Genomic DNA, 25,917 nt, shown 5'->3' with positions numbered 1-25,917 from the left:
CCGTGAAAGCCGGACATTTTCATGCATTTATAAACCCCCCCCCCCGGACGGCCCGGACAGGGCGTGAAAAGAGGACATGTCCGGCCAAAAGAGGATAATAATAATATAATAATAATAATAATAATAATAATAATAATAATAATAATAATAATAATAATAATAATAATAATAATAATAATAATAATAATAATAATAATAAAATAAGAATAGCTTTCAGTTCAACTACCTACCTGAAATGAAAATAAAAGAGAAGAATGAATTATAGAATGATAGAAGATAATATGATAGAAGCCCATCTCCTACTGTAAATAACCTGCACACTGGGGGCTAGATCCACAAAGAATGGATTGCACGGAGCAAGTTGCACCCTTACTTACAATTCATTATGAATTGAAAATAGGGGACCCTGATGTAAACAAGACGAAAGTCTTTCTCTGGTCTGCATCCCCTTAACAATTGTGTGTATTGAGCCGTACTGTATTGTACCCATTCTGCAATCTGTTAATAACATTTTCATTCAATCAATCACCGTGCAGATTGATTGATTGAATGAAAGTTTTATTAACAGATTGCAGAATGGGTACAATACAGTACGGCTCAATACACACAATTGTTAAGAGGATGCAGACCAGAGAAAGACTTTCGTCTTGTTTACATCAGGGTCCCCCATTTTCAATTCATAATGAATTGTAAGTAAGGGTGCAACTTGATCCATGCAATCCATTCTTTGTGGATCTAGCCCTGTGTGTGTAGCCAGCCAACCAGGTAGAACATGGCAGAAAAAAGAAAAAATACTGACATCAGAGCATTTTTCAGTACACCAACACGCAAAGTAAGAACCCTAGTAGCCTAATATCTCAAAGACTTAGACTAGTTGAAATATGTTCATAAGAAAGAGGTGAAATGCTAATGGTAATGTTTCATAATGATGTCATTAGGCAGAGCAGGCAAGAGATGGTAAACAGACAGCAGAGCTGGGGACAGATAGGCAGGAACAGACTGCCAGTGTATTCATAAGTGTTTTGCTCTCCTTAATGTAGATTAGAATGATGTGGTGACTGTGCAGACTCAGGGAGGAGGCAGAGGAAGTGAGAAAGAGACCCAAGAGTTACAGGTAATGGAAATATCAGACAGCTTAAAGTGTAGGATAACATCCCTAGTAAAAAAAATGCTATAGGAATCTACATGTTTTTGGAACCCTATAGGAATCCTTTAGGATCCTATAGGATTCTTATGGATTATTATGGGTTTGGTTCCAAAAATGTATACAGATTCTTATAGGATTCCCATAGCATTTTCTGACTATGGACAACAAATTAAGCCACACATACTTGGATCATATGTTCTTTTAACAAGTGTTTTAGTGCGCAGGCGCTTCCAGTTCGAACCTCACTGTCGGAAAATCAGAAAACATTTGATATTTTTTTCTAGTTATTCTTGAAAAGAGAATTGCACATTCCATTATTCTATGGATAGTAAAAAGAACTCACTGCAGAAAGTACAGAAAACAATGAAAAACTAATTTAATATATAGTGCAACATTAACACTATGGCGACCGTCGCCCCGCAGCGATTTAGGCCTCAGAGGACAGAGGATTGTAAACAAACCGATGTACTTTCTAAGAGCTTTATATATCATTTATAGTATTACTATCTGTCCATTCTCATTGTCACTTGAGTGCATAAACCGTGCCTTCATAATGGCTTAAAGAAAATTAAAATCCATCGGTTGGTTGTCATTTTATAGCGTCGTGAATATAAGGTATATCGCGCTTTTCGTCTAGGCTTTTCTGCAGGAGGCTGCAAAAAAGGCTAAACGTTGGCGCCGTTATATCAAACGCCATTTCTGCTGTATATATACGAATGAAATAAAACAAACTGCGTAGCATCCGGACTATTACAGAGCATCTATGGATGAAATGGGGGCGGCGGGGAACGCCGATTACTATTATTGATTAGCAATACAGTGTGCGTTCAATATAGCATTTTCACTGATGGATCACGTTACGTTATAAAACAATGTGCAATCCAGCTGTAATTTGGGGTAATATTATCCTACCGTCAGGCCATGTGATCGCCGGCAGCATTTCCTCACCAGTCATCGGATTCTGGTAGATCGATATGCACATTGGCTAATCATAAATCCCATTATTCCACGCTGAAAAAAACGCTCGGCAAGCTGATCCAAGATGGAGGGTCTTCTTTTGGAATCAAGGATCTATGATCCGCCCACAGAACTGTAAAAGCTTTTTTTTTTTATCCCATCAATGATACTGCAGTGGAGCGATGGCGCCCCTAAGCGGATCTGGCCGGTACTGCATGTTTCGAAAATCAAATATGTGGAAAGATCCTGCTAGTGGATCCGGTACCTAATAAGCGTTATAAATATGGATTAAAACAATAACAACTTGCCACGAGTATATACGTGGCTCTGGTCCACAACGCTCTTTTTCGAAACACGTATATACTCGTGAACAGACGCCATAGTGTTAACTGAGCTTTAAAGTGAAAAGAGCAGCTTTATTGGTCAAGATTGCAGAAATTATTACTAAGCGCACCCATAAAAAGCATGCTTAAAATCAATATACAGTATATATATATATATTCATATATTATTATTATAGTAATTGGCTATCATACTGCAATATAAACTGAGCAGCTTTATTGGTCAATATTAAAGGCTCTATATTGCAGGAAATTGCACGTACAGGTGTTCATTAAATAAATAAAAAATCTGCCGTGGAGGGGGTCATGCCGGACCCCCTCCAAACCACAGCTTGCCTGTCACTTAATAATCTTGCACCCCCACTTTCAACTATAACTAGGCGGCCATGTGTGTGTGTGTGTGTGTGTGTGTGTGTGTGTGTGTGTGTGTGTGTGTGTGTGTGTGTGTGTGTGTGTGTGTGTACATAGAACGCACATGCGTAAAGACACATTCAGAAAACCATGTTCAAAAAGTGTCAAATAAATTAATTCTCTCCTTACCTTGAACATCTTCTTGACCTTCTGCCGCGGCAGGTTGACGTTGAGCTTGTGGAGGAGCTGGAGGACCTCGCCGATGCTCAGGCTGCCGTCACCGTTCTTGTCGGCCTCCGTGAACGTCTGCTTCAGCCACGTAGCGGCACAGGGTTAAAGTAATAACCTTGAACATTTTCATATAAATAAATGTCTATTTTGTCAATCTCTATCGCCAACTCATACTGTATAACACAATAGTGATTCTACCATATAACCAGTTCATAAATCAAGTCAAGAGTTTTAATTGTCACGGCATACAAGTATACAATGAAATGCGGGAACATTTTAACATTTGCGGTTCTTGGCTGTTGTGAACACTGGTGTCTGTAAAATAATCCGGCACACAGGAAGTGATGTGTTTTAAATCACCAGCAGTGACAGCAGTTTGTTTGGAATGAATAGAAGATTAACTCAGTAGTTTAATTTTCAAGATGGAAAGAAAGTCAATACAGTGCAAAACAGCAATGACCACTTATCACCAATAGATACGGACCGGAAGTAATGTAACAAGTAACTTAACAAACGACTGCTCCCAGAGACTAATAAGTAAAGTAAAAATACTATTTTTGAAATAAGTAACGAAGAATATATGCCTTTTTTGTGAGTAACGCACCCAACACTAGTGCCCGTGTATTGCCAAATTAGTGTAATGAACCATCAAAACCGAGACGGTGAAAGGATACTTCACCTAAACAATGTGAAACGCTTCCGAAGCTGCATGCTGCCTTTAGAAACCACTCCAGAGACCTTTTGATCTTTTAGCGCAGCTTGCAAGCCGCGGTAGAGGGGAATCTAATTTTAGAGCACGAGAGCATCTTTTGTTTGTTTGTGAGTGTGTGTGTGTGTGTGCCGGCAGCAGATACAATCTAATTCACAGCCTTCACTTGTCCTCCTTTCATCGGTCGTCAGCCATGGAGGTACCGGTATGTGACTGCCTGTGTGTGACTGCCTATGTGTGTGTGTGTGTGTGTGTGTGTGTGTGTGAGAGGGGAGAGACTTGAGGAGTATGATTGCGGTCAACAAGCTGTGTGGAAGACCTTGTACCGTTTGAGTCAGTATGTACTATAAACGTCTGTTAGCCTTGTGGATTTGTATGCATTTTGAAAGCTTGGTTGCAGTGTTAATTTTGGCAGCTATTTTAATTTTAGTCTTAGTAGGGCTGTCTTAAATACTTCGAAGCTTTGTTCGATGGCAAGAGCTTCGAACATAAAAAAAAAATCTTGCGCCTCCATTCCAATGAAACAAAAGTAAGCGCCGCCTTCCCGCCTCCATTCCAATGAAACGAAAGTAAGCGGGGCCTCGACTCCACCTCTCTACAACAAGCACGTGGAGATTATCTGTGTTGAAAACAACAAGGACATGTGCAGCAGACATGTCGACGAAGAAGTGTGGTTACACTTTAAAATATGCAAAGACAATGCCCAAAAAGCCGAGTGCCAGATATGTGGCATATCACAACTCTACAACAACTTTGTCAAATCACCTAAAAAACGTAAGTATCGTTGTACACGACGGTGACGCCACACAAAACATTAATAAGGCTATGCCTATGCTGCTATGACTAATGTGTTACCAAGTTGGCTAATTTAATTGTAATCATCTGCTTTTGTAGGTGCATTGTCTGATATAATTATAAATTATAAATTAAATATAATTGTTTGCTTGATAGACGAAGGTTGCAACATAATTATGTAATGTCATGTCGTTGGCTGCGAGAGCAGCCCCACTGCACCCAGGCAGCGCAGCCGAGTGAAACCTTGTTGGCTGCGTCACAGTCACAAAAGGGGCTACTTAATTAATTAATCAATCCAATCCACTTTATTTATAGAGCACATTTAAAAACAACAACGTTTACCAAAGTGCTGTACAAGTCCCACAACATAAGATAAAAAAAAATATATATATATATATTATAAAAAAAATAAAAATTCTCTCGAAGCTTCGAATTAAAATCGAAGCTCGGCCCTGAAGCTTCGATTGCCAAAAAAAGCTTCGAAGGTCAGCCCTAAGTCTTAGTCATGTGTCAAATGCTCCTTTTTCGTTTATCATATTTAGTCACCTTCATTTATTTTTCGTTTAGTCAGTTTTAGTCAACTACAGGTCTGAGCATTTTAGTCTTAGTCAGTTTTAGTCTCGATTTTGTCTTTTTCGTTTTAGTCTAGATTTAGTCGCAGAAAACGGATGACATTTTTGTCTCGTTTTCGTTAATGAAAAAAAAAGGCATTTTATTCTCTTGTAATGCAATTATATGTACCGCTACAGTCAGTCAAATTCACATTAATTTCTATTGGGATCATGATTAATTCTCCCCACTCCCCCGATAACATAATGAGTTAAAGATGTAAACAGTTAAAGACCCTCACCAGTCTTAAAATAACAAAAACAGTAAAGTGAACCGAACGTTTCCACAGCCCATGTGAAGCAGACATGACCCCTGGTTGTACAAACAGAATATATATACCTTATACATATAGAGCATAGAAGTGCTCCACATATATACACCATAAGACATAATCAAACCAATAGTTTTAGTCTTAGTCATGTGTCAAATGCTCCTTTTTCGTTTATCATATTTAGTCACCTTCATTTATTTTTCAATTTTGTCTTAGTCAGTTTTAGTCAACTACAGGTCTGAGTATTTTAGTCTTAGTCAGTTTTAGTCTTGATTTTGACTTTTTTGTTTTAGTCTAGATCTAGTCAGGGGGAAAAGCTTCGTTGACGACCATATTTAGTCATCATTTTTGTTGACAAAATTAACACTGCTTGGTTGTTCAAGGGTGTATGGTTTTAATTGTGGGTACAGAGGCTCAACTCCAAATGATGTGAAAAGTATGTGCTGCCTTGCATTGCCCCAGACTCTGAATGAAGCTGGAGTATATTCAGCCAGACATAAAAAGGAAGACATTTAAACCAAAAATAAAGATGAGCTGCAGGAAGCGCTGCTTTTTGACTGGTGTAGCTGCTTTCATGACTGGTGTAGCTGCTTTCATGACTGGTGTAGCTGCTTTCATGACTGTAGCTGCTTTCATGACTGGTGTAGCTGCTTTCATGACTGGCGTAGCTGCGTTCATGACTGGCGTAGCTGCCTTCATGACTGGCGTAGCTGCCTTCATGACTGGTGTAGCTGCCTTCATGACTGGTGTAGCTGCCTTCATGACGGGGATAGCTGCCTTCATGACTGGTGTAGCTGCTTTCATGACTGGTGTAGCTGCTTTCATGACTGGTGTAGCTGCTTTCATGACTGTAGCTGCTTTCATGACTGGTGTAGCTGCTTTCATGACTGGCGTAGCTGCGTTCATGACTGGTGTAGCTGCCTTCATGACTGGCGTAGCTGCCTTCATGATTGGCGTAGCTGCCTTCATGACTGGTGTAGCTGCCTTCATGACTGGTGTAGCTGCCTTCATGACGGGGATAGCTGCCTTCATGACGGGTGTAGATGCTTTCATTGATTGTAATGGAATCGTTCTCTAACGGCATTCACTGTACGTAGACCACAGACATGTAGCTTCCCTGTTAGTCTGTGGTACAACTACATGTGAGACTGGTATGTAATAGAACAGCAGCCACAGGGTGATTTCAAGATGATTTACAGAATGTATTGATTTCATAGAATGTGTGAAATAGGCCTATAATTAAAAACAATTCAAATACATTAAACTGGTAAAAGAAATGCTTTTGAAATGTAAAATAATAGACCTAAAATGCTGATAATAAATCATATTCAGCCTATGGATTTCCTACATAATGCACGTCATAGCTACGGCGCGCACGACACCTGTTTGAGCTGCGGGATGAGGCGTGCTTGTTTCTGATGGAGAATGCGTCCCAGCTCGCTGCCCACCTCTCCGATCCCGACTGGATAACAAGGCTAGCATATTTGTCTTGCATATTTGCTAAAATGTATGGACTTAATCTGTCACTACAAGGTGAAAACACAACCATCCTGTCGCTCAATGATAAAATACAAGCGCTCACGAGGAAACTCGAGCGCTGGAGAAGAAATGGGCCGGATGTATGTTTCCAGAGCTTGATGAATGGTTTAAAAAGTATTTCCCAGAGGAAATCAAGCGACCAAACCTTAAAGACAGTGGGGCGAATTCACAAAGGGATTGCGCAGCTTTTTATGATGCTAAACCGGCACAACTTGCTCTGAAACACAGTTTGCTATTCACAGAGGAGGTTGTATTCTGGTGTGAGCCGGCAGACAAGAGCAAAGTGCGTGGGAAGATATGGGTGATTTTGCGCAAGCTCCCACTCACGCACGCCCGTATTCCAATCCGCACAATAATATTCACGGGGGTAGGTCTCCGCGTTCGAAACAAGTTCCCAATGCATTGTCCCGTGGGATTATGCCTCCCCCGCTGCGATATTAATTGAGGGGCGGACTTGCGGTGATGGAGACATTTATCAGAATCAGAAAGGTCTTTATTACCAAGTAGTTTTCACATACAAGGAATTAGCTTTGTCCGCTAATGTCGCACCGATAAACGACCAGACATTAACAGACAGATAATACAATAAAGAGGTGGAGTAAAATAAAATGAAATATGAACAATATAATATAACTATGAAATCAAATATAGGCCAGGGCTGGACAACTGTAAATAAAGAGGTAGAATACAATTAAATGGGATATAAAGTAAATTAAATATAGCACAATATAATATAGTACAATTATAAGTAAAAAGTTTAATAGGAATTATAGGACATGACAGACAGATGCAATGACGAAAGATAGTGACAAAAACAAAGGATGCAATGTGCTATGAAAATACAAATTAGGCAAGCTCTATACATTACGAAGTAAACTAAATACAATATGAAATAAACGGAATACTAATGGTGAAAAATAATGTTATGTCTATGCCTCATTTAGGGTTTATTTTTCCCCTTTCCTGATATCTGCAAACAGCGCTGTCAGGTGCAAACTGTGCTGGAGCAAATCAGGAGCATGAATGGCTTGCAAAGACAGAGCAGATACCGCATGCTAAACTCGTTCAGTTAAGGGTGCAATTAGCACTGCACAATCCATTCTTTGTGAATTCGCCCCAGTGTTTCAGTCTAAGCCGCTGGCTGAGTTCTGGATATCAGTTGAGGGGGAATATGCACAGCTATCCGCCATTTGGATCTACCTACCTATGAGAAAAAACATTCTCTGCACTGACTTATATAAAAAATAAGTACAGATCACATCTGAATGTGGAGGATGATCTCCGAGTCGCTGTCTCCAAAATTAAACCCAGACTGGACTTCCAAGCATAGTGCCCATCCATCTCATTAGGGGAGTTGAACATTAGCCTTCTAAATTAAACACGCTTCCATAGAGCCGCTGACCAAATGTCTCGATGACATTAAATTCTGGATGGCATTGAATTTTTTTTATTTTAATGACAAAAAGACGGAGGTCATGGTTTTTGATGGCCCCTCTGTGACCTCACTGCTAGATCTGGGTTGGCTGGCACAACATGTCAAACCAATAGTAAAGAACTTAGGTGTAAAAATCGACCCAGACCTTAAATTTGACAGCCAGATCAAGGCCGTGGTCAAATAGAGCTTTTTCCAGTTGAGGCAGCTGGCCAAAATTAAGCCCATCCTACAGGCGCAGCATTTTGAAGCAGTAATCCATGCATTTGTGACGACTAGGCTGGATTACTGCAATGCACTTTATATAGGGGTGAGTGGATCCTCAGTGGCTCGCCTTCAAATGGTGCAGAACGCCGCTGCATGTCTTTTAACTGACACTCGTAAATATGACCACATCTCACCGATTTTATCCTCACTCCACTGGCTCCCTGTGCACTTTAGGATTAATTTTAAAATAATTTTATTTGCTTTTGAAGCTCTTCATGACCTTGCCCCACCCTACCTCTCTGAGCTGTTGCAGGTCTATACACCTTCTCGCTCTCTCAGGTCAGCTGACCAGCTGCTCCTAATAGTGCCTACAACTAGGCGTAAGCTCAGGGGGGACCGTGCCTTCTCCGTTGTCGCCCCCAAAATGTGGAACGAGCTGCCACTGCAGATTAGGCAGGCCTCACCACTGCCCCGTTTCAAAGGCCTCCTTAAGACCCACCTTTTCTCTCTGGCTTTCGACACCATGTAGCTTGTTGATTTTATGATCTTATTGTCTTACTGTGTTGTTGTTGTATCGTTTTGTTACTGTGTCCTTTGCTTTTAAATATTTTTTAAGTACTCTGATCTATTTAAATTTGTATTGCTATGTGTTTACCTTCTATTTTTCTTCTCTTTTTTGGTACTCTTGTTTTTTTTTTTTTTTTTTATCTATTTTTAGTGCTGCTTATAGTTTTTAATATACTCCCTCTGTACAGCACTTTGTGCCCCTGTGGCTGTTAAAGCGCTTTATAAATAAAGTTGGATTGGATTAGATTGGATGTATTAATTTTATGGTTGTTTGATTATTGTGTTATTTAACTTATTTTGTGTAGTTATTGTGCATGTTAAAAGCCTCCAATGCTTATTAGTGCGTGTGAACATTTCAACCACCTCCTATACTAGTGGGGGTCGCCGCTCTCTGACACCGTTATTTCGGGGGTCGCGGCCTGAAAACTTTGGGAAGCTCTGTAATAGAAGACTATCTGCATAATGATAAAGGTGTGTGTGTGTGTGTGTGTGTGTGTGTGTGTGTGTGTGTGTGTGTGTGTGTGTGTGTGTGTGTGTGTGTGTGTGTGTGTGTGTGTATGTGTGTGTGTGTGTGTGTGTGTGTGTGTGTGTGTATGTGTGTGTGTGTGTGTGTGTGTTACACCTCACCCCCTGCACAAACCCTTTTCATCTCCATGAAATCAACCAGCCCCTGCCCCTCAACACCACGTGTCCCAAGGTGAAGGATATTGGTCTCGCGTGCGCTGCCTCTTGGCCAGGCTGTCCTCGTCGCTGATGCCGGCCATCAGGTACTTGAGGCCGGTGATCCAGGTGCGCGCCTCCTCACCGCTGCTGGACACCAGGTCCAGTGACTCCATGTGCTCGCCGTAGTACAGGCTGAAGCAGCAGTTGGGGTCGAAGCAGCCGTCCGAGTAGCGCTGGAAGATCTCAGACTGCTTGCCCTCGCACACCTCCCGGATGGAGTCGATGGAGACTGGAGGAATGAAAAGAGGGGGCAGAGGACGGGCGGGAGGAAGAGGAGGACAGATGCAAGAGGTGCAGAGGTAAGAGGACAGAAGGGGAGGTGAACGAGAGAGAACGGATGATGGATAAAGAGGAAGACGATGATGAGAGGAAGCAGGGGACAGGAAATTGGACAGGGCACATGAGAGGAGATGTGAGGGAGGGGAGGGAGCGAGGGAGGGGAGGGGGGGGGGGGGGGGGGGGAATTATATACAACACTTATTTCCGACCAGAGCCTTGTGATTGTGTTCCATTCAGTGCATCTAACATGTGTAGGAACCTTTTCCAGAAAGCAATCACAGTTCACCAGACAACAAGAGAGACCGAGAACAGAAGACCCAGATGTAGGGAACAGAAAATGGATTGTTTTGAAAAGAAAAAGTCAGTCGACGGATCAACGATCTCGTTAATATAACACTTACCCTCTTGACACTTCACTGAGTTCTTATGCTGCATTTGAAAATCATTTCCACTGTCGGAAGAGACCAAGGGCTTAATCGTTACGGAGGTCGTAGGGGAAGCTTGTACTTAAGGAAGTCTTAATCGTGAGCTCGGGCCATACGGATTCGAAGGACGTGATGAAATAAATACTGGAGGAAGCGCGCACGCCCCTTTGAGAGCTCCCTTTTATTGAGACGAAACATTTATGGAGACGGTAAATGGCATTTTATGGGGATGAGAAGTGCTTGCAGTCATTAATTTGCATTCGGCTTTGGTTATTCAAGGGAACAGGCAAGACGGGACGGAGCCCAGTTTCTGGTGCAACCAAGGTGCATGAGAATGTGTGGGAGAAAGCACAGGGAGTGGGACCGACGTCATTTCTAACCATGTGAAGGTGGCAAATGAAGCCAGTGTACATTACTGAAATGTGTCACTCCAGTCCAACTGATGTCTTACTTTAGTCATTCAGTCTGATAAATGATAAAAAAAAAAAAATATTAAATATGGAAATGGTTGTCTAATGTTTTAATTGCTTAATGTTTTAATTGCTTAATGTTTTAATTGTGTAATGTTTTAGTTGTGTAATGTTTTAATTGTCTAATGTTTTAATTCCTCCAAACAAACAATGCTGCAATCATTTATTTTCAATTAGTGCATCATGTTTGTATGTCTTATTTGTGCATGGGACCACAATGGAAATAAACTGTAAGGTTTTATTGTGTTTTAATCCTCAACGATTTTAGATTATATGTGATGGCTGTACATGTGTGTACCGATATTGTATGTAATTTTGATTGTCAAATAAATTCAATCAATCAATCATGTTCATGAGGATACAGTAAATAAACGTCCACTTGCATGGGAATTAGTATGAAGTGGAGAGGAATAATCACTATAATCACTACAACAACAACTACACTCACTCACTACAACAACCACCACACTCACTCACTACAACCACTACAAAAACTACTCACTCACTACAACTACACTCACTACTACAACCACTACACTCACTCACTACACTCACTACAACCACTTCACTCACTACAACCACTACACCCACTACAACAACTACACTCACTCACTACAACTACACTCACTCACTACAACCACTACACTCACTCACTACACTCACTACAACCACTTCACTCACTACAACAACTACACTCACTACAACAACTACACTCACTCACTACAACTACACTCACTACAACCACTACACTCACTACAACAACTACCTCACTACAACAACTACACTCACTACAACCACTACACTCACTCACTACAACCACTACACCCACTACAACCACTACACCCACTACAACAACTACACTCACTCACTACAACAACTACACTCACTCACTACAACAACTACACTCACTACAACAACTACACTCACTCACTACAACTACACTCACTACAACAACTTCACTCACTACAACCACTACACTCACTCACTACAACTACACTCACTACAACAACTACACTCACTACAACAACTACACTCACTACAACCACACTCACTACAACCACTAGACTCACTCACTACAACTACACTCACTACAACAACTTCACTCACTACAACCACTACACTCACTACAACAACTACACTCACTCACTACAACCACTACACTCACTCACTACAACCACTACAACTACACTCACTACTACAACTACACTCACTACAACCACTACACTCACTACAACAACTACACTCACTCACTACAACCACTACAACAACTACACTCACTCACTACAACCACTACACTCACTACAACCACTACACTCACTACAACCACTACACTCACTACAACCACTACTACAACTACACTCACTACAACCACTACTACAACCACTACACTCACTACAACCACTACTACAACTACACTCACTACAACCACTACTACAACCACTACACTCACTACAACCACTACTACAACTACACTCACTACTACAACAACTACACTCTCACTATAACCGCTATACTCACAAGAACAACACTCACTCACTACAACCACTACACTCACTACAACAACAACTACACTCACTACAACCACTACACTCACTACAACAACAACTACACTCACTACAACAACTACACTCACTACAACAACAACTACATTCACTACAACAACAACTACATTCACTACAACAACTACAACAACAACACCCACTCACTACAACCACTACAACAACAACACCCACTCACTACAACCACTACACTCACTACAACAACAACTACACTCACAACAACAACTACACTCACTATAATAACTACTCACAGCAACAACTACTGTACACTCACTCAATACAACAACTACTCACTCACTCCAACTACAATAGACCGTTTTGAATGAAATAGCACCATGAAAATTATATTTCCATAATTTGCATGTATACGTGTTCATATGTGTGTATGTGTGTGTGTGTGTGTGTGTGTGTGTGTGTGTGTGTGTGTGTGTGTGTGTGTGTGTGTGTGTGTGTGTGTGTGTGTGTGTGTGTGTGTGTGTACGTTTCAGTATGTTGCAGGCGTTTGTCTGCATTGTCAAGCGATCCTGGTCCAGAAGATTAAAGTTGATGAATAATTTAAGCAACTTAAGAAGCTCATTGGGCTCTGTGGCGGCTTGGAGTCCGGGCCTACGGCGAGGGAACAAAAAGGAAACGCTACGCCCCTAAGCCCCTGTGAGACGCACAGCCATTTAAGGGGTTCCATTTCCCCGCTAGTTAGAACCAATACAACAGACACTACTGTACATTACTTTCTTGTTACAGACACTGTACATTGGAATTAATGGGGGGTGAGATGGAGGACAAGATGGAGGGTGAGATGGACACTACCAAACCAAACCCCTTAATTTACACCTTAAAGACCCCTTAATGTACACCTTAAAAATCGCTTAATTTACACCTTAAACCCCCCCCCCTTATTTACCCCTTAAAAAACCCTTATTTTATTAAGGGGTTTTTAATGGGAAAGGTGCACAGAAAACGTGGTTTTAAGGGGTAAAACTACTGAATTTACCCCTGAAAAAACACCTTACTTATGCGCAATTTAAGTGTTTTTTAAGGGGTACAACTACTGAATATGCCCCTTACTTATTATTTATATTATTATTAAAGTAAGTACATTTTAAGGTGTCCAGTCAGCCTTAATTCGTAATATTAATAAGTAAGGGGTATATTCAGTAGTTTTACCCCTTAAAAAACACCTTATTTTATTAAGGGGTTTTTAATGGGAAAGATGCACAGAAAACGGGGTTTTTAAGGGGTAAAACTACTGAATTTACCCCTGAATACCCCTTAAAAAACACCTTACTTATGCGCAATTTAAGTGTTTTTTAAGGGGTAAAACTACTGAATATGCCCCTTAAATTATGAAAACTAAGTATGTTAATCAGACACACAATAAAAAGACATTTAAGGACTTCAAGTTTTGTAGTGGGAGGATGAGATGGGGCAAGATGGAGGATGAGATGAGGACAAGATGGAGGATGAGATGAGGACAAGATGGAGGACGAGATGGGGCAATATGGAGGACAAGGTGGAAGATGAGATGGGGGCAAGATGGAGAACAAGATGGAGGACAAGATGGAGAACAAGATGGAGGACAAGATGGAGAAAGATGGGGACAAGATAGAGGATACAATGGAGGACGATGTGGGGGACAAGAGGGGGACAAGATGGGGGACAAGAGGGAGGGCAAGGGATGCCTCTGATGGAGGATTTGAAGGAGTGTTCGCCTGGTAATCTGGTTCCCAGTTTGATCCCTGCTCCTCCCGTCAACGTGTCACTAAACCCCTAACTGCTCCCAACGACCATTATGGTGCCTTGCATGGTTACCTCCATTCTCTGTGTGTGTGTGTGCGTGGGTGTGGGTGTGTGAGAGAACATGAGGCATGAGTTGTACTTAAATATAGCTATATAAATGCAGTTAATTTACCGTGGAGTTATCAGCATTAAAAGATGAATAGCATCAATTGGATGGTTCATCAACCCTGATTAATTGAAAATGGGGGACCCCGATGTAAACAAGACGAAAGTCTTTCTCTGGTCTGCATCCCCTTAACAATTGTGTGTATTGAGCTGTACTGTATTGTACCCATTCTGCAATCTGTTAATAAAGTTTTCAATCAATCAATCAATTAATGGGGGTCAGAGGCTGGTAGCCAAAACGATTAACTCATTGATCTTGTTTTAAAATAATGCACTCAGAGGGTGAAGATTTACGTGCATTGGATTTGGAGCAGTCGATCCTCTGATGATACCCAACATGTAATTAGGAATTTGACAAATCCCACTGAGGAAATACTACACTGCAGGCCAGGAGGGAACCTGAGATGGTCTCTCTTAACAACCAGACAATCCTGCCATAGGAAAAATATACATAATGTACGTTATGTTATAGCCATAAGTAATATATTTACATATTGTATCAGCAGCCAAATATGTATCGGGCTGCAATCCTCAGGTTATACTTTTGAAGATGGCAAAAATCATAATCATGATTATTTTGATTGATATTGTAATCATGATTATTAACCTCAAACACGTTGATTTGGGAACATCATATGATGACGACTGAAATTAATTTGACCTTTCTTCTCAACCAAGAGCTGCCTTTCTGTCATCTTCTACAAGTTACCAAAGACGTTTTATAATTACTGAAATACGAAATATGAGAAATACGCCGTATCTTCCTCCTCCCTCTCAACACGAGCTGAGACTACTGTTTGGGCTTTGGGGGGCGGGATGGGTGTAGTGCACCACTGTGAAGGAAGTGTGCACTGCATTAACAATACGAGCCAAAATGGGCGGCTACGTGGCGTAGTGGGCAAGGCGCTCGCCACGAATGACGGAGACGCTGGGCTTGCCTGTTCGAGCCCAGCGCTCCACATTGCTTTCAGTTTAGCTGGCCGTCCGTACTAATACACATTGGCCGTATTAGGGGGTGGGAAACTGATGGGTGGGGATCGGGCGTTGTGGACAGCGACTCCTACAGGTCGGTTGGTGCGCCTGCGCAGTAGAATCAGGAAGTGTCGGGGGCAGCGTGAGCCTCCCACGCGTTACTCCTCGCCACTGAGAGATCGAGCTGCGCAGGTGAAAAGATGCGACTGCTGTTACCTCAAGTACCGGAGGGGACTTGTGCTATGTATGACTTAGTCCACATTGCAGCCGGCTTGTGGGAGGCAAGAAACAGCGTTCGTGACAGGAGAGGGTTGAATTGGATGATACGAAATTGGGATGGGAGAAAATATAGAAAATGGGAGAAAAAGTGGATAAAAAAAAAAAAACAATACGAGCCAAAATCAGAGCAACACGGCATGTGGCACAATAATCGTTATATCTCGATGATCTTGTTTTCATGATCGTGGGAATAATTGAAATTGAAAATTGTAAAGGATAGGCAAAAAGCATGTGCTTCAGCCTATTCCTTTTTTCGGTCATTGAGTTTGGATTTTGTGTGTGAGCTTACTTTGAATATGTACATTTGTGATTTTTTCTTTTTTTCCTTTTGAAAGTCCACACATGTGTGTTTTTGATTTATCTGTAAACAAAGACCGAAAATTAACTATTCATCATCATCATCATCATCAAAATAAATTAATCACCCAGCCCTACTAGGACCTAATGACACCATTTTGACGCAGTGGATCCTGAAATCCAGACTTGGAGAAGCAGAGATATCCATGCTGCGTTACCGTTTCCAATGAGTAATACATTCACCCTAATGCTCCAATAAATGCGATGCATGTTGATTTGTGGCGTCGTTCTCAGCTAAATAAATGCTACTTCAGTGGTTTTTGCATTACTGTATACTCTCTACACAGCAGCAGCCGCACATTATACCACATAATTTACAATGAAGTAGTGCTGGGAGGCATAACCACTATGAAGGTATACCAAAGGTATGGATTTGTTCTATACCGTCGTCCACTACACCAGTGTATACATTATTATAATACTGTAAAAAAGAAAAACTCATAATACATTCTGTATATTTTTATGTTAATTAAACATTTTCTCTCTGCAGTAGTATTCAAAATGTGAAAAAGATTGACCATTTTGAATGAAATAGCACCCTGACAAATGTATTACAAGACAAATATATAAAGAAAAATAAATTGGTCATATCGCATTGTAATTTATACTGGAAAACTAAATACAACTTCGCCCCAAAACCGAAAGTGAAACTTAAAGAACTGCCTATTCAGGTGGAAATGTGAATTTAAACAAACATTTAGCTGTTTACAAGAAAACTCTGGTTACTCTCTGGTTGGTTACCTTAAAATGTTTGTTAGTTTTTTTTAAGAAAAATTATAATAATAAAATAATAATATATACAAAAACCCTCAAATCGACTCACTCTTGGCCTTCTCGTTCTTGCGCGAGGGCCTCCAGCGGATGCAGGACTTGTGCTCGTCTAGGAAGAAGTAGCGCACGAGGCCCTTGGAGCCGCCACGGAGCTTGACCATCTGCGTCCCCGTCTGCATGGAGCTCATGCATTTCTCCACTGGAAGAAAAAAACAAAAGACAAGAGAGAAGATTGGAAGGTTGTCACAAGAGAAACCGTCGGGCCGTGTCCTTGCTCGAGAGGCTTGTGTGCGAGTATGTGTGCACCATCCGTGTTTGTATTCGGGGGTGAATGTTTGTCAACAACCATCTGGGGGTTGCATTCTGTGGAGCTCATGCAAAAAACATCTATTTACCATTCATATACATACACACACACACCAAATATACTGGGAATGGCTGTCACAGCCTCACTCATCTCGTGGGAGAGAGACAGGAGAGTGGGAGGAAGGCAGAGGGACTACTCAACAAGACTGCTTCACACACGCCGTCGTCGAAATTGGGAGACAGCATAAACAACACATCAATAAAACATGGGACCTATTGTTCAGACGTGGGAGAGTCCAACCTTTTTTCTAAATCCTTCCAAGGGATTTCAAGGGGGGGGGGGGGGGGATTTACAGGCTACTCCCATGAAGCAGACTTTTAATAAGAGGAACCAGAACAGTGGTGCCGCCGACCCCCATAACAGACACAGCCTCTGAAAATGTGTTGTCATTGGCGTTACTATGGGGTGTCATTGGCGTTACTATGGGGTGTCATTGACGTTACCATGTGGTGTCATTGCCGTTACTATGTTGTGTCATTGGCGTTACTATGTGGTGTCATTGGCGTTACTATGTGGTGTCATTGGCGTTACTATGTGGCGTCATAGCCGTTACTATGTGGTGTCATTGACGTTACCATGTGGTGTCATTGCCGTTACTATGTGGTGTCATTGGCGTTACTATGTGGTGTCATTGGCGTTACTATGTGGCGTCATTGGCGTTACTATGTGGTGTCATTGCTGTTACTATGTGGTGTCATTGCTGTTACTAAGTGGTGTCATTGGCGTTACTATGTGGTGTCATTGGCGTTACTATGTGGTGTCATTGCCGTTACTATGTGGTGTCATTGGCGTTACTATGTGGTATCATTGCCGTTACTATGTGGTGTCATTGGCGTTACTATGTGGTGTCATTGCCGTTACTAAGTGGTGTCATTGCCGTTACTATGTGGCGTCATTGGCATTACTATGTGGTGTCATTGCCGTTACTAAGTGGTGTCATTGGCGTTACTATGTGGTGTCATTGGCATTACTATGTGGTGTCATTGGCGTTACTATGTGGTGTCATTGATAGAGATGGGAATCGAGAACCGGAACCGGTTCCTAATTGTCCGATTCTTGGAATCGCATGCCTCCGTGACTATCGATTCCCCTTATCGATGCCATGTTTTTCCGACAGTTGCGCATTTTAAAACAATAACGTTAGCGCCACGCATGCAGCCATAGCAGATTATTTGATTCCTTGACTAGGAAAACCTAAATGAAAACTAATGCTTTCACTGTATAAATATTCTCCCATTTCATCCATTTTAGATGATCACAATAGACTGAGGCTGCAGCTAGTGGTTCTCGCGCACCTCAGGAAAATCCTTTCACGCTAGCACAGCGGGGTAAACTGACTCAGGAAAATGTGAACGAGTGTCACCGAGCAGTCACTAAATTTGTAAGGGCTTGAAATTGTGACCATTTTGGTGGGGGCTCAACAATAAATGATAATCAGAAATGTCAAGTTGCATGTTGTTATTCTAACCAGCTTAGTTCTGTTGCATTTCCAATTTATTTATTTTAATTATAAATTGATCAGGAATCGATAAAAGGGAATCGATAATGGAATTGTATCGATAAAATCGTATCAATTCCCATCCCTAGTCATTGGCGTTACTATGTGGTGTCATTGGCATCACATCAGTGTCATCTGGATAGTAGTATCAGTCATCATCTCACACAATATGCACAATCACATTAACAATATTTGATTTTACAGTGACTGAAAAGGTACAGACTGAAGCATAATGCTTATACATGCCTGTCCTATATTCTTAACAAAATTAAGACTCCAAAACAGTATTCTAAAAGAAAATAGCAAAAAAAAACAGTATTATTCACCTTTGTAGTTTTCAAAAATATCTTTACAAACCATTTTCTTAAAAACCAAAAGTGAATTACTCATTCTTAACTGTATATCAGCATTGTTCCACAAGTTAACCCCAATAATATAAATACACATCCTTTTAATCCCTTTCTTAGCTTTTTGAACAGTAAATTTACAAATATCTCTCAAATCATATTTTCTTTCATGTATTGAAAAAAACCTTTGCACCTGTCCGGGAGTAACTTTGCTTTAGCTCTGTACATTATTTGCATAATTTTATTATAAACCAAATCATTAAATTTCATAACATGAGACTTTATAAACAATGGATTTGTGTGATCATAGTAACCAGCCTTAAAAAGGTTCTGAATGGCCCGCTTTTGCAGTAAGACTATTGGATTTACAGTATTTTTAAATGTCGACCCCCATACTTCCACACAGTAAGATATATATAACATGTAAGGAAGTATAAGTGAGCAGTAAATGATGTACAAGGCTTTGTAGTTTAATAATATATCCTTACATTTATACAATATTGCTACTGACTATTGCTACTGATATTTTCCCTTGAATATAGTTAACATGTTGTTTCCATGTTAATTTCTACCCCTAGAAGTTTTATCTGAGAAACTCTTTCTATTTTTACATCACATATTTTTTTACTCCATAGCACTCCTCCACAGAGAGATAATGGTATCAGTATTCAGACCACAGGCTCTCCTGGTGGAGGTAGCCCCCTTGAGGCCCTATTCCTGACAGCCAGGTGTCAATCATCAAGTGTTCCCCCAATGTTCTTGTGGTGGTGGCGGTGGGCAAGGGCAAGGGTTACACATTTATATTTACTGTATATTGTAATGTATTTGGTGTGTGTGTGCGTGTGTGTATATCATATATGTATGTATATGAATAAATAAATACATAAATATTAAATAAATAAATTTTGAATGAGCTCCGCAGATTGGAACCCCCAGATGATTGTTGGCAAAACACACACACAGGGGAGCCGCTGGTCGGGAGCAGTGAGGAGTTAAGTGTCTGTGACACTTCGATATGCTGCCGTGGAGGAGCCGGAATCAAACCCGGAACCTTCAGAATACCAGACGGTGCTATTATATCAGTGTCAATTTAGGGAAATCGACAGTATTTGTGGCCGATCCTTAGAAAAAAAATCTCATCTTCACAAAACATATCATGGTATTTCCATATTTATTTTTGTCACTACGATGATGGCAGTAACCTAAATATGATGGAAATAGCATGATACTACCATCAGTATTGTTGATATACAATGGCCGGTACCACCATACAACTGAACAATGTACCGTCATACTACCATGATATGAGGCAACACTATTTGTGGCATTAAAACTAGGCTTGGTCCTCCACACAGCCAGTGATGAGGACCACTCTCTCTCTCTCTCTCTCGACCCTGCTGTAGGAGTAAGTAACACAGACAACACTGCTGATGGATTGCTCTAATTGGCAATTGATTCGGCAGGGGCCGTACTCATTGGCAACATGCTGAACTGTATTCCCGCCCCCCTGGGGCGCTGGTTAATGTAGTTCAGTCGCACCCCCGCCCCCCCTGAACCGCTCCTGTCAATCTACTACCCAGGAGGACTGCAGAGAGCACTCTGTGGCCTGCTCAGAGCGTGGCATCATGCTAACAATACCAGTCACTTCACCCGCTGCTTCCAGCTGCTTTACCAACATGGCCCTTCTTGTTTTGTACAACACTCTGCCCTGCGAGTATCTTCCTCTTCCTCCTTCTCCTCCTCCTCCTCCAAATTCTAACCTCTGCGCAAGTGCCGGGTCATGTTCCAGCACGTCAAGAGCTGCTCGCGGGTTTGACAACAGAGGGATGCTTCCCGATGGGGCGATGCGAGCGCCGACACCTGACCTGATGTCAAAACTTTGGGAGGCTTCTCTCCACGTTCCCCCTTTGCACCACTTCAAGCTAATGAGGTTGGGAGTGGAATAATGGACTACACATATCGCTGTGTGTGTGTGTGTGTGTGTGTGTGTGTGTGTGTGTGTGTGTGTGTGTGTGTGTGTGTGTGTGTGTGTGTGTGTGTGTGTGTGTGTGTGTGTGTGTGTGTGTGTGTGTGTGTGTGTGTGTGTGTGTGTGTGTGTGTGTGTGTGTGTGTGTGTGTGTGTGTGTGTGTGTGTGTGTGTGTGTGTGTGTGTGTGTGTGTGTGTGTGTGTGTTAGCGTGTGTGGGCGGGTGGGCGGGTGGGAATTCAATCCAACACAGCTCCGATTCTTAAGGCAGAGATTGGACACATCATACAGTTGTACATTTCGACTACTAGTTTGAATACATTTCTCAATGCAGGCTATTCAGTGAAACATCATGTGACGAATTCAGGCTGCGAGAACTGAAGACATGCGATACACACACACAATTTAAATCAACTTTCATTCATATTGATATTTTGCAGATCAGTGCCATCACATTTCCACATTCATATCTTTTCTTAAACAAGTAATGTTAAAGGATGATGATGACGAGTGAGGTGTAACCATGGTAATTGGTAACTGAAGTGCACATGTGGAGACAACCTAAGAGGCTTCATGCAACGCTCTTAAATTTACCGCTTAGGGAAATATTTTGCACAAGGACAAACTTCAGTTTGAAATAATATCACCATATTTTGCTTATGGTTGATGGTATAATGTTATTTGATGGTATTAGTTTTTTTTTCAGTGCGATAAGTGATCTATTTTATTTGATTGTCTTTTGTCAAACAATTGTCAAGGTTCCATTTTATTCACAAGGGTTTATCTGAATTCCAATAAATTAATCTATCCCACAATCTTTATAATACTGCTGTGAGGAACAATTAACTTAAAAAAGACATGCATCCAATTTACAATTTGTATATATTGTGGAATACTGGGTATACCCCCCACAGCCCTAATAATGTGTGGAAGCCAGTGGAGTAGCTACTGGAGCAGAGCTGTATCAATGCTAGCGGTGGGAACACAGTGGCACTGTATTGATGTGACCTTTCAACCTGCCCGTTGCCTTGGTGCTAACCCAGAAACAGGCTGGCAGACGGACGGAGTGTGCCACACTGCCTCGGCACGATCGATGCCATGCCCACCACAGCGGCCGCGGGCTACATTCACACACCATGGTGTGGGCATTGATCACACACGTGCACACGAGCACACGCATGGATTGCACATGCACATAGATATATATATATAATAGTGGATACAGTACACAGCACACAAGCACGGCTTACTAAAGAATATCTTAGTAACCTAATCGTTTTAAGACCGCCCTCACTTACACCTACCAGCACCGCTACTCTTGTTCACGCCCTGGTCACACCCCGCCTGGATTACTGTAACTCCCTCCTCATTGGTCTCCCACACAAGTACCTCTATAAACTCCAACTGGTCCAAACCTCAACCACCCGCATTATCACTAAAACTCCCTCCACCAACCACATCACTCCTGTTCTCCACCAACTTCACTGGCTGCCTGTTAAGTCACGCACTGACAACAAAGTATTACTACTCCCTTTCAAGGCCCTCCATAACCTAGCCCCTCCTTATCTCACAGAACTTCTCCAGTCCTACACTCCCTCTCGGTCACTCAGATCCTCCTCTTCCTTCCAACTTGTCACTCCCCCTTCCTGTCTGACTACCATGGGATCCAGAGCCTTCTCCCGCTGTGCCCCCCGCCTCTGGGATTCCCTACCACAAGACATCCGTGCAATAGACAACCTCGCCACCTTTGTTTCCCGTCTCAAAACACATCTGTTCATTCTGGAATATTTACTTTAATTTTAAGTTTATTATAACTACTCCCCTATGTAACTCAGTAATACTGTGTTTTTACTGTGTGTAATTGTATTTAACCCTGTACGGTGACCTTGGGTGCTCAGAAAGGTGCCTTTAAATAAAATGCATTATTATTATAAGATGTTGACAAATCTGTAAAATAGCTTTTCCACATTACCCTCCTCCTGCTAATGAAAGCAATCATGCAGAAGAACCTCGTCAAATTGAGTGCTTACTGAAGACCAACATGTATTTGGTGATTATGTGAGAGATGGGTCATTTCACCAGGAATAATCAATTCAGCATGAAACATTTTACAGGCTGGTAATCAACAGTCTGATTGGTTGTCTAAGGGGGGGTGGCTCTTAGACAACCTATTGAGTGATTGCTCGAGTGAGTAAATGTGAGTGTGTGTGTGTGTGGACCCTCTCTTCCGATATCATCAGACACCCTGGAACGACCAATTTGTCTAATTGAAGTGATAGTAGCTACAAACTGAACAAGTTGTGAAGGCAACAGACTGAGCCCCGCCCACCTCTCTCCCTCTCTCTCGCCGTCTCTCTCTCTCTCTCCCTCTCTATAGCCACCTCTCTCTCTCTCTCTCCCTCTCTATAGCCGTCTCTCTCTCTCTCTCCCTCTCTATAGCCATCTCTCTCTCCCTCTCTATAGCCGTCTCTCTCTCTCTCCCTCTCTATAGCCACCTCTCTCCCTCTCTCTCCAGCCGTCTCTCCCTCTCTCCCTCTCTATAGCAGTCAAATTCAAATGGGCTTTATTGGCATGAAATATTAACATACTTATTGCCAAAGCAAGGTCAACATACAAACAATAACATATATATGAAGCAATAAAATATCATATTAGTAATAACAGTAAGGACAATCAACAAGAAACATAGCAGTCTCTATAGCAGTCTCTCTCTCTCTCTCTCCCTCTCTATAGCCATCTCTCTCTCTCTCCCTCTCTATAGCCGTCTCTCTCTCTCTCCCTCTCTATAGCCATCTCTCTCTCTCTCTCTCCCTCTCTATAGCCATCTCTCTCTCTCCCTCTCTATAGCCGTGTCTCTCTCTCTCTCTCTCTATATATAGCCATCTCTCTCTCTCTCTCCCTCTCTATAGCCGTATCTCTCTCTCTCTCCCTCTCTATAGCAGTCTCTCTCCCTCTCTCTCCCTCTCTATAGCCGTCTCTCTCTCCCTCTCTCTCCCTCTCTATAGCCGTCTCTCTCTCTCTCTCCCTCTCTATAGCCATCTCTCTCTCCCTCTCTATAGCCGTCTCTCTCTCTCGCTCTCTCCCTCTCTATAGCCATCTCTCTCTCCCTCTCTATAGCCGTCTCTCTCTCTCGCTCTCCCAACACGGTCGACTCTTCCACCGGCGCAGCGAGAGGCTAAATCTAATCAAATTGGGACCAATGACGCTGGTTCCAAAATGGGCCACACTCACACTCTGGTTGGGGCCGCCGGGCATCAGCAATAACTGGTGGGCAATGATGGTGTCAGATATGGAGAGAGGGAGGGAGGGAGGGAGAGAGGGAGGGAGGGAGGGGTTGCTGGTCGATTTGATACAGTTTCAATCCACCATTGAGTCAACTTAAAATAACTGCCGATTCAATGAGGGGGGGGGGGGTTGGGGGTCATGTTTGAGCCCCATGGTTTGCGGGTTCGGTATCCGAACATTTACCAACACACTTCTGTCTCTCTTTCCAACACACATGAGACATAGCCTTCACTCCTTTCTCTCTCCCCCTCAGTCTCTCTTACTATCCCACGCACACATGCCCAGTGGCATACACCTAGCCTTCACTCCCGTCTCTCTCCCCCTGCCTCGCTTACTATCCCACACGCACACAGAGATGCCCAATGACATACACATAGCCTTGCCTTCACTCCCGTCTCTCTCCCCCTGCCATTCCTACTATGCCACACACACACATGCCCAATGGCATACACATATCCTTCACTCCCATCTCTCTCCCCCTGCCATTCCTACTATGCCACACACACACATGCCCAATGGCATACACATATCCTTCACTCCCGTCTCTCTCCCCCTGCCTCTCTTACTATCCCTCACACACACACACACACACACACACACACACACACACACACACTATTGTGTACTGTACATCAATGCTCCACTTAGTTCTGTCTACTGAACTGTCTGAACACACATGTGAAATTAGTGTGCGTTTCCCCTGCCCATGTATTGTGGGTTGAACATGGTGTACAGCGAGTGTGAGGACAAGGTCCTCAGGGCCAGCGATGATGTGTGAACTAACTGTAATATGAACATGAATGTGCCTTCATCAAACAGTCCATCCGAATGGAATTAAAAATAATAATAACCAGGTGTTTTCTACAGTTTCTATACCCGTTTCATAATCCAGGCATAAAACAACATGCTTCATACTGTACTGCCATTGACTTCCACTAGTACTTCTACAAAGAACAACATGCTTCATGCTGCCATTGACTTTGGTCGTTCTCTACAAACAGAACAACATGCTTCATCATGCTGATACAAGTCACCACGGTACATGAGGTACAAGTCACCATGATACATAAGGTACAAGTCACCACATACATGAGGTACAAGTCACCTGGTCACCATGATACAAGTCACCATGATACATGAGGTACAAGTCACCATGATACATAAGGTACAAGTCACCATGATACATAAGGTACAAGTCACCACATACATGAGGTACAAGTCACCTGGTCACCATGATACAAGTCACCATGATACATGAGGTACAAGTCACCATGATACATAAGGTACAAGTCACCATGATACATAAGGTACAAGTCACCACATACATGAGGTACAAGTCACCATGATACATAATGTACAAGTCACCACATACATGAGGTACAAGTCACCTGGTCACCATGATACATAAGGTACAAGTCACCATGATACATGAGGTACAAGTCACCTGGTCACCATGATACATAAAGGTACAAGTCACCATGATACATGAGGTACAAGTCACCACATACATGAGGTACAAGTCACCATGGTACATGAGGTACAAGTCACCACATACATGAGGT

General features: G+C 42.1%; 1 protein-coding gene across 2 annotated transcripts in view; it reads right to left on the bottom strand.

Moving 5' to 3' along the window:
* The window catches only part of plch2a (phospholipase C, eta 2a), a 371,794-nt gene that overhangs the window by 116,511 nt on the left and 229,366 nt on the right, over window positions 1–25,917 (bottom strand). Inside the window, exons 2-4 of one of the 2 annotated variants that reach the window (XM_084333948.1) lie at window positions 16,946–17,092; window positions 9,844–10,108; window positions 2,986–3,115 (exon numbers count right to left, since the gene is read on the bottom strand). In XM_084333948.1, coding sequence (XP_084190074.1) covers window positions 2,986–3,115; window positions 9,844–10,108; window positions 16,946–17,092 — 542 coding nt within the window. Of the gene's footprint in view, window positions 1–2,985; window positions 3,116–9,843; window positions 10,109–16,945; window positions 17,093–25,917 lie in introns of those variants that run through there. The other variant, XM_084333949.1, reaches the window with a different exon arrangement.

This window comes from Notolepis coatsorum, assembly GCF_963971535.1.
Source record: "Notolepis coatsorum genome assembly, chromosome: 17".
Lineage (NCBI taxonomy): Eukaryota > Metazoa > Chordata > Actinopteri > Aulopiformes > Paralepididae > Notolepis > Notolepis coatsorum.
Note: the sequence above shows the minus strand (reverse complement) of the source record. Positions and strands in the feature narration are given on the sequence as shown.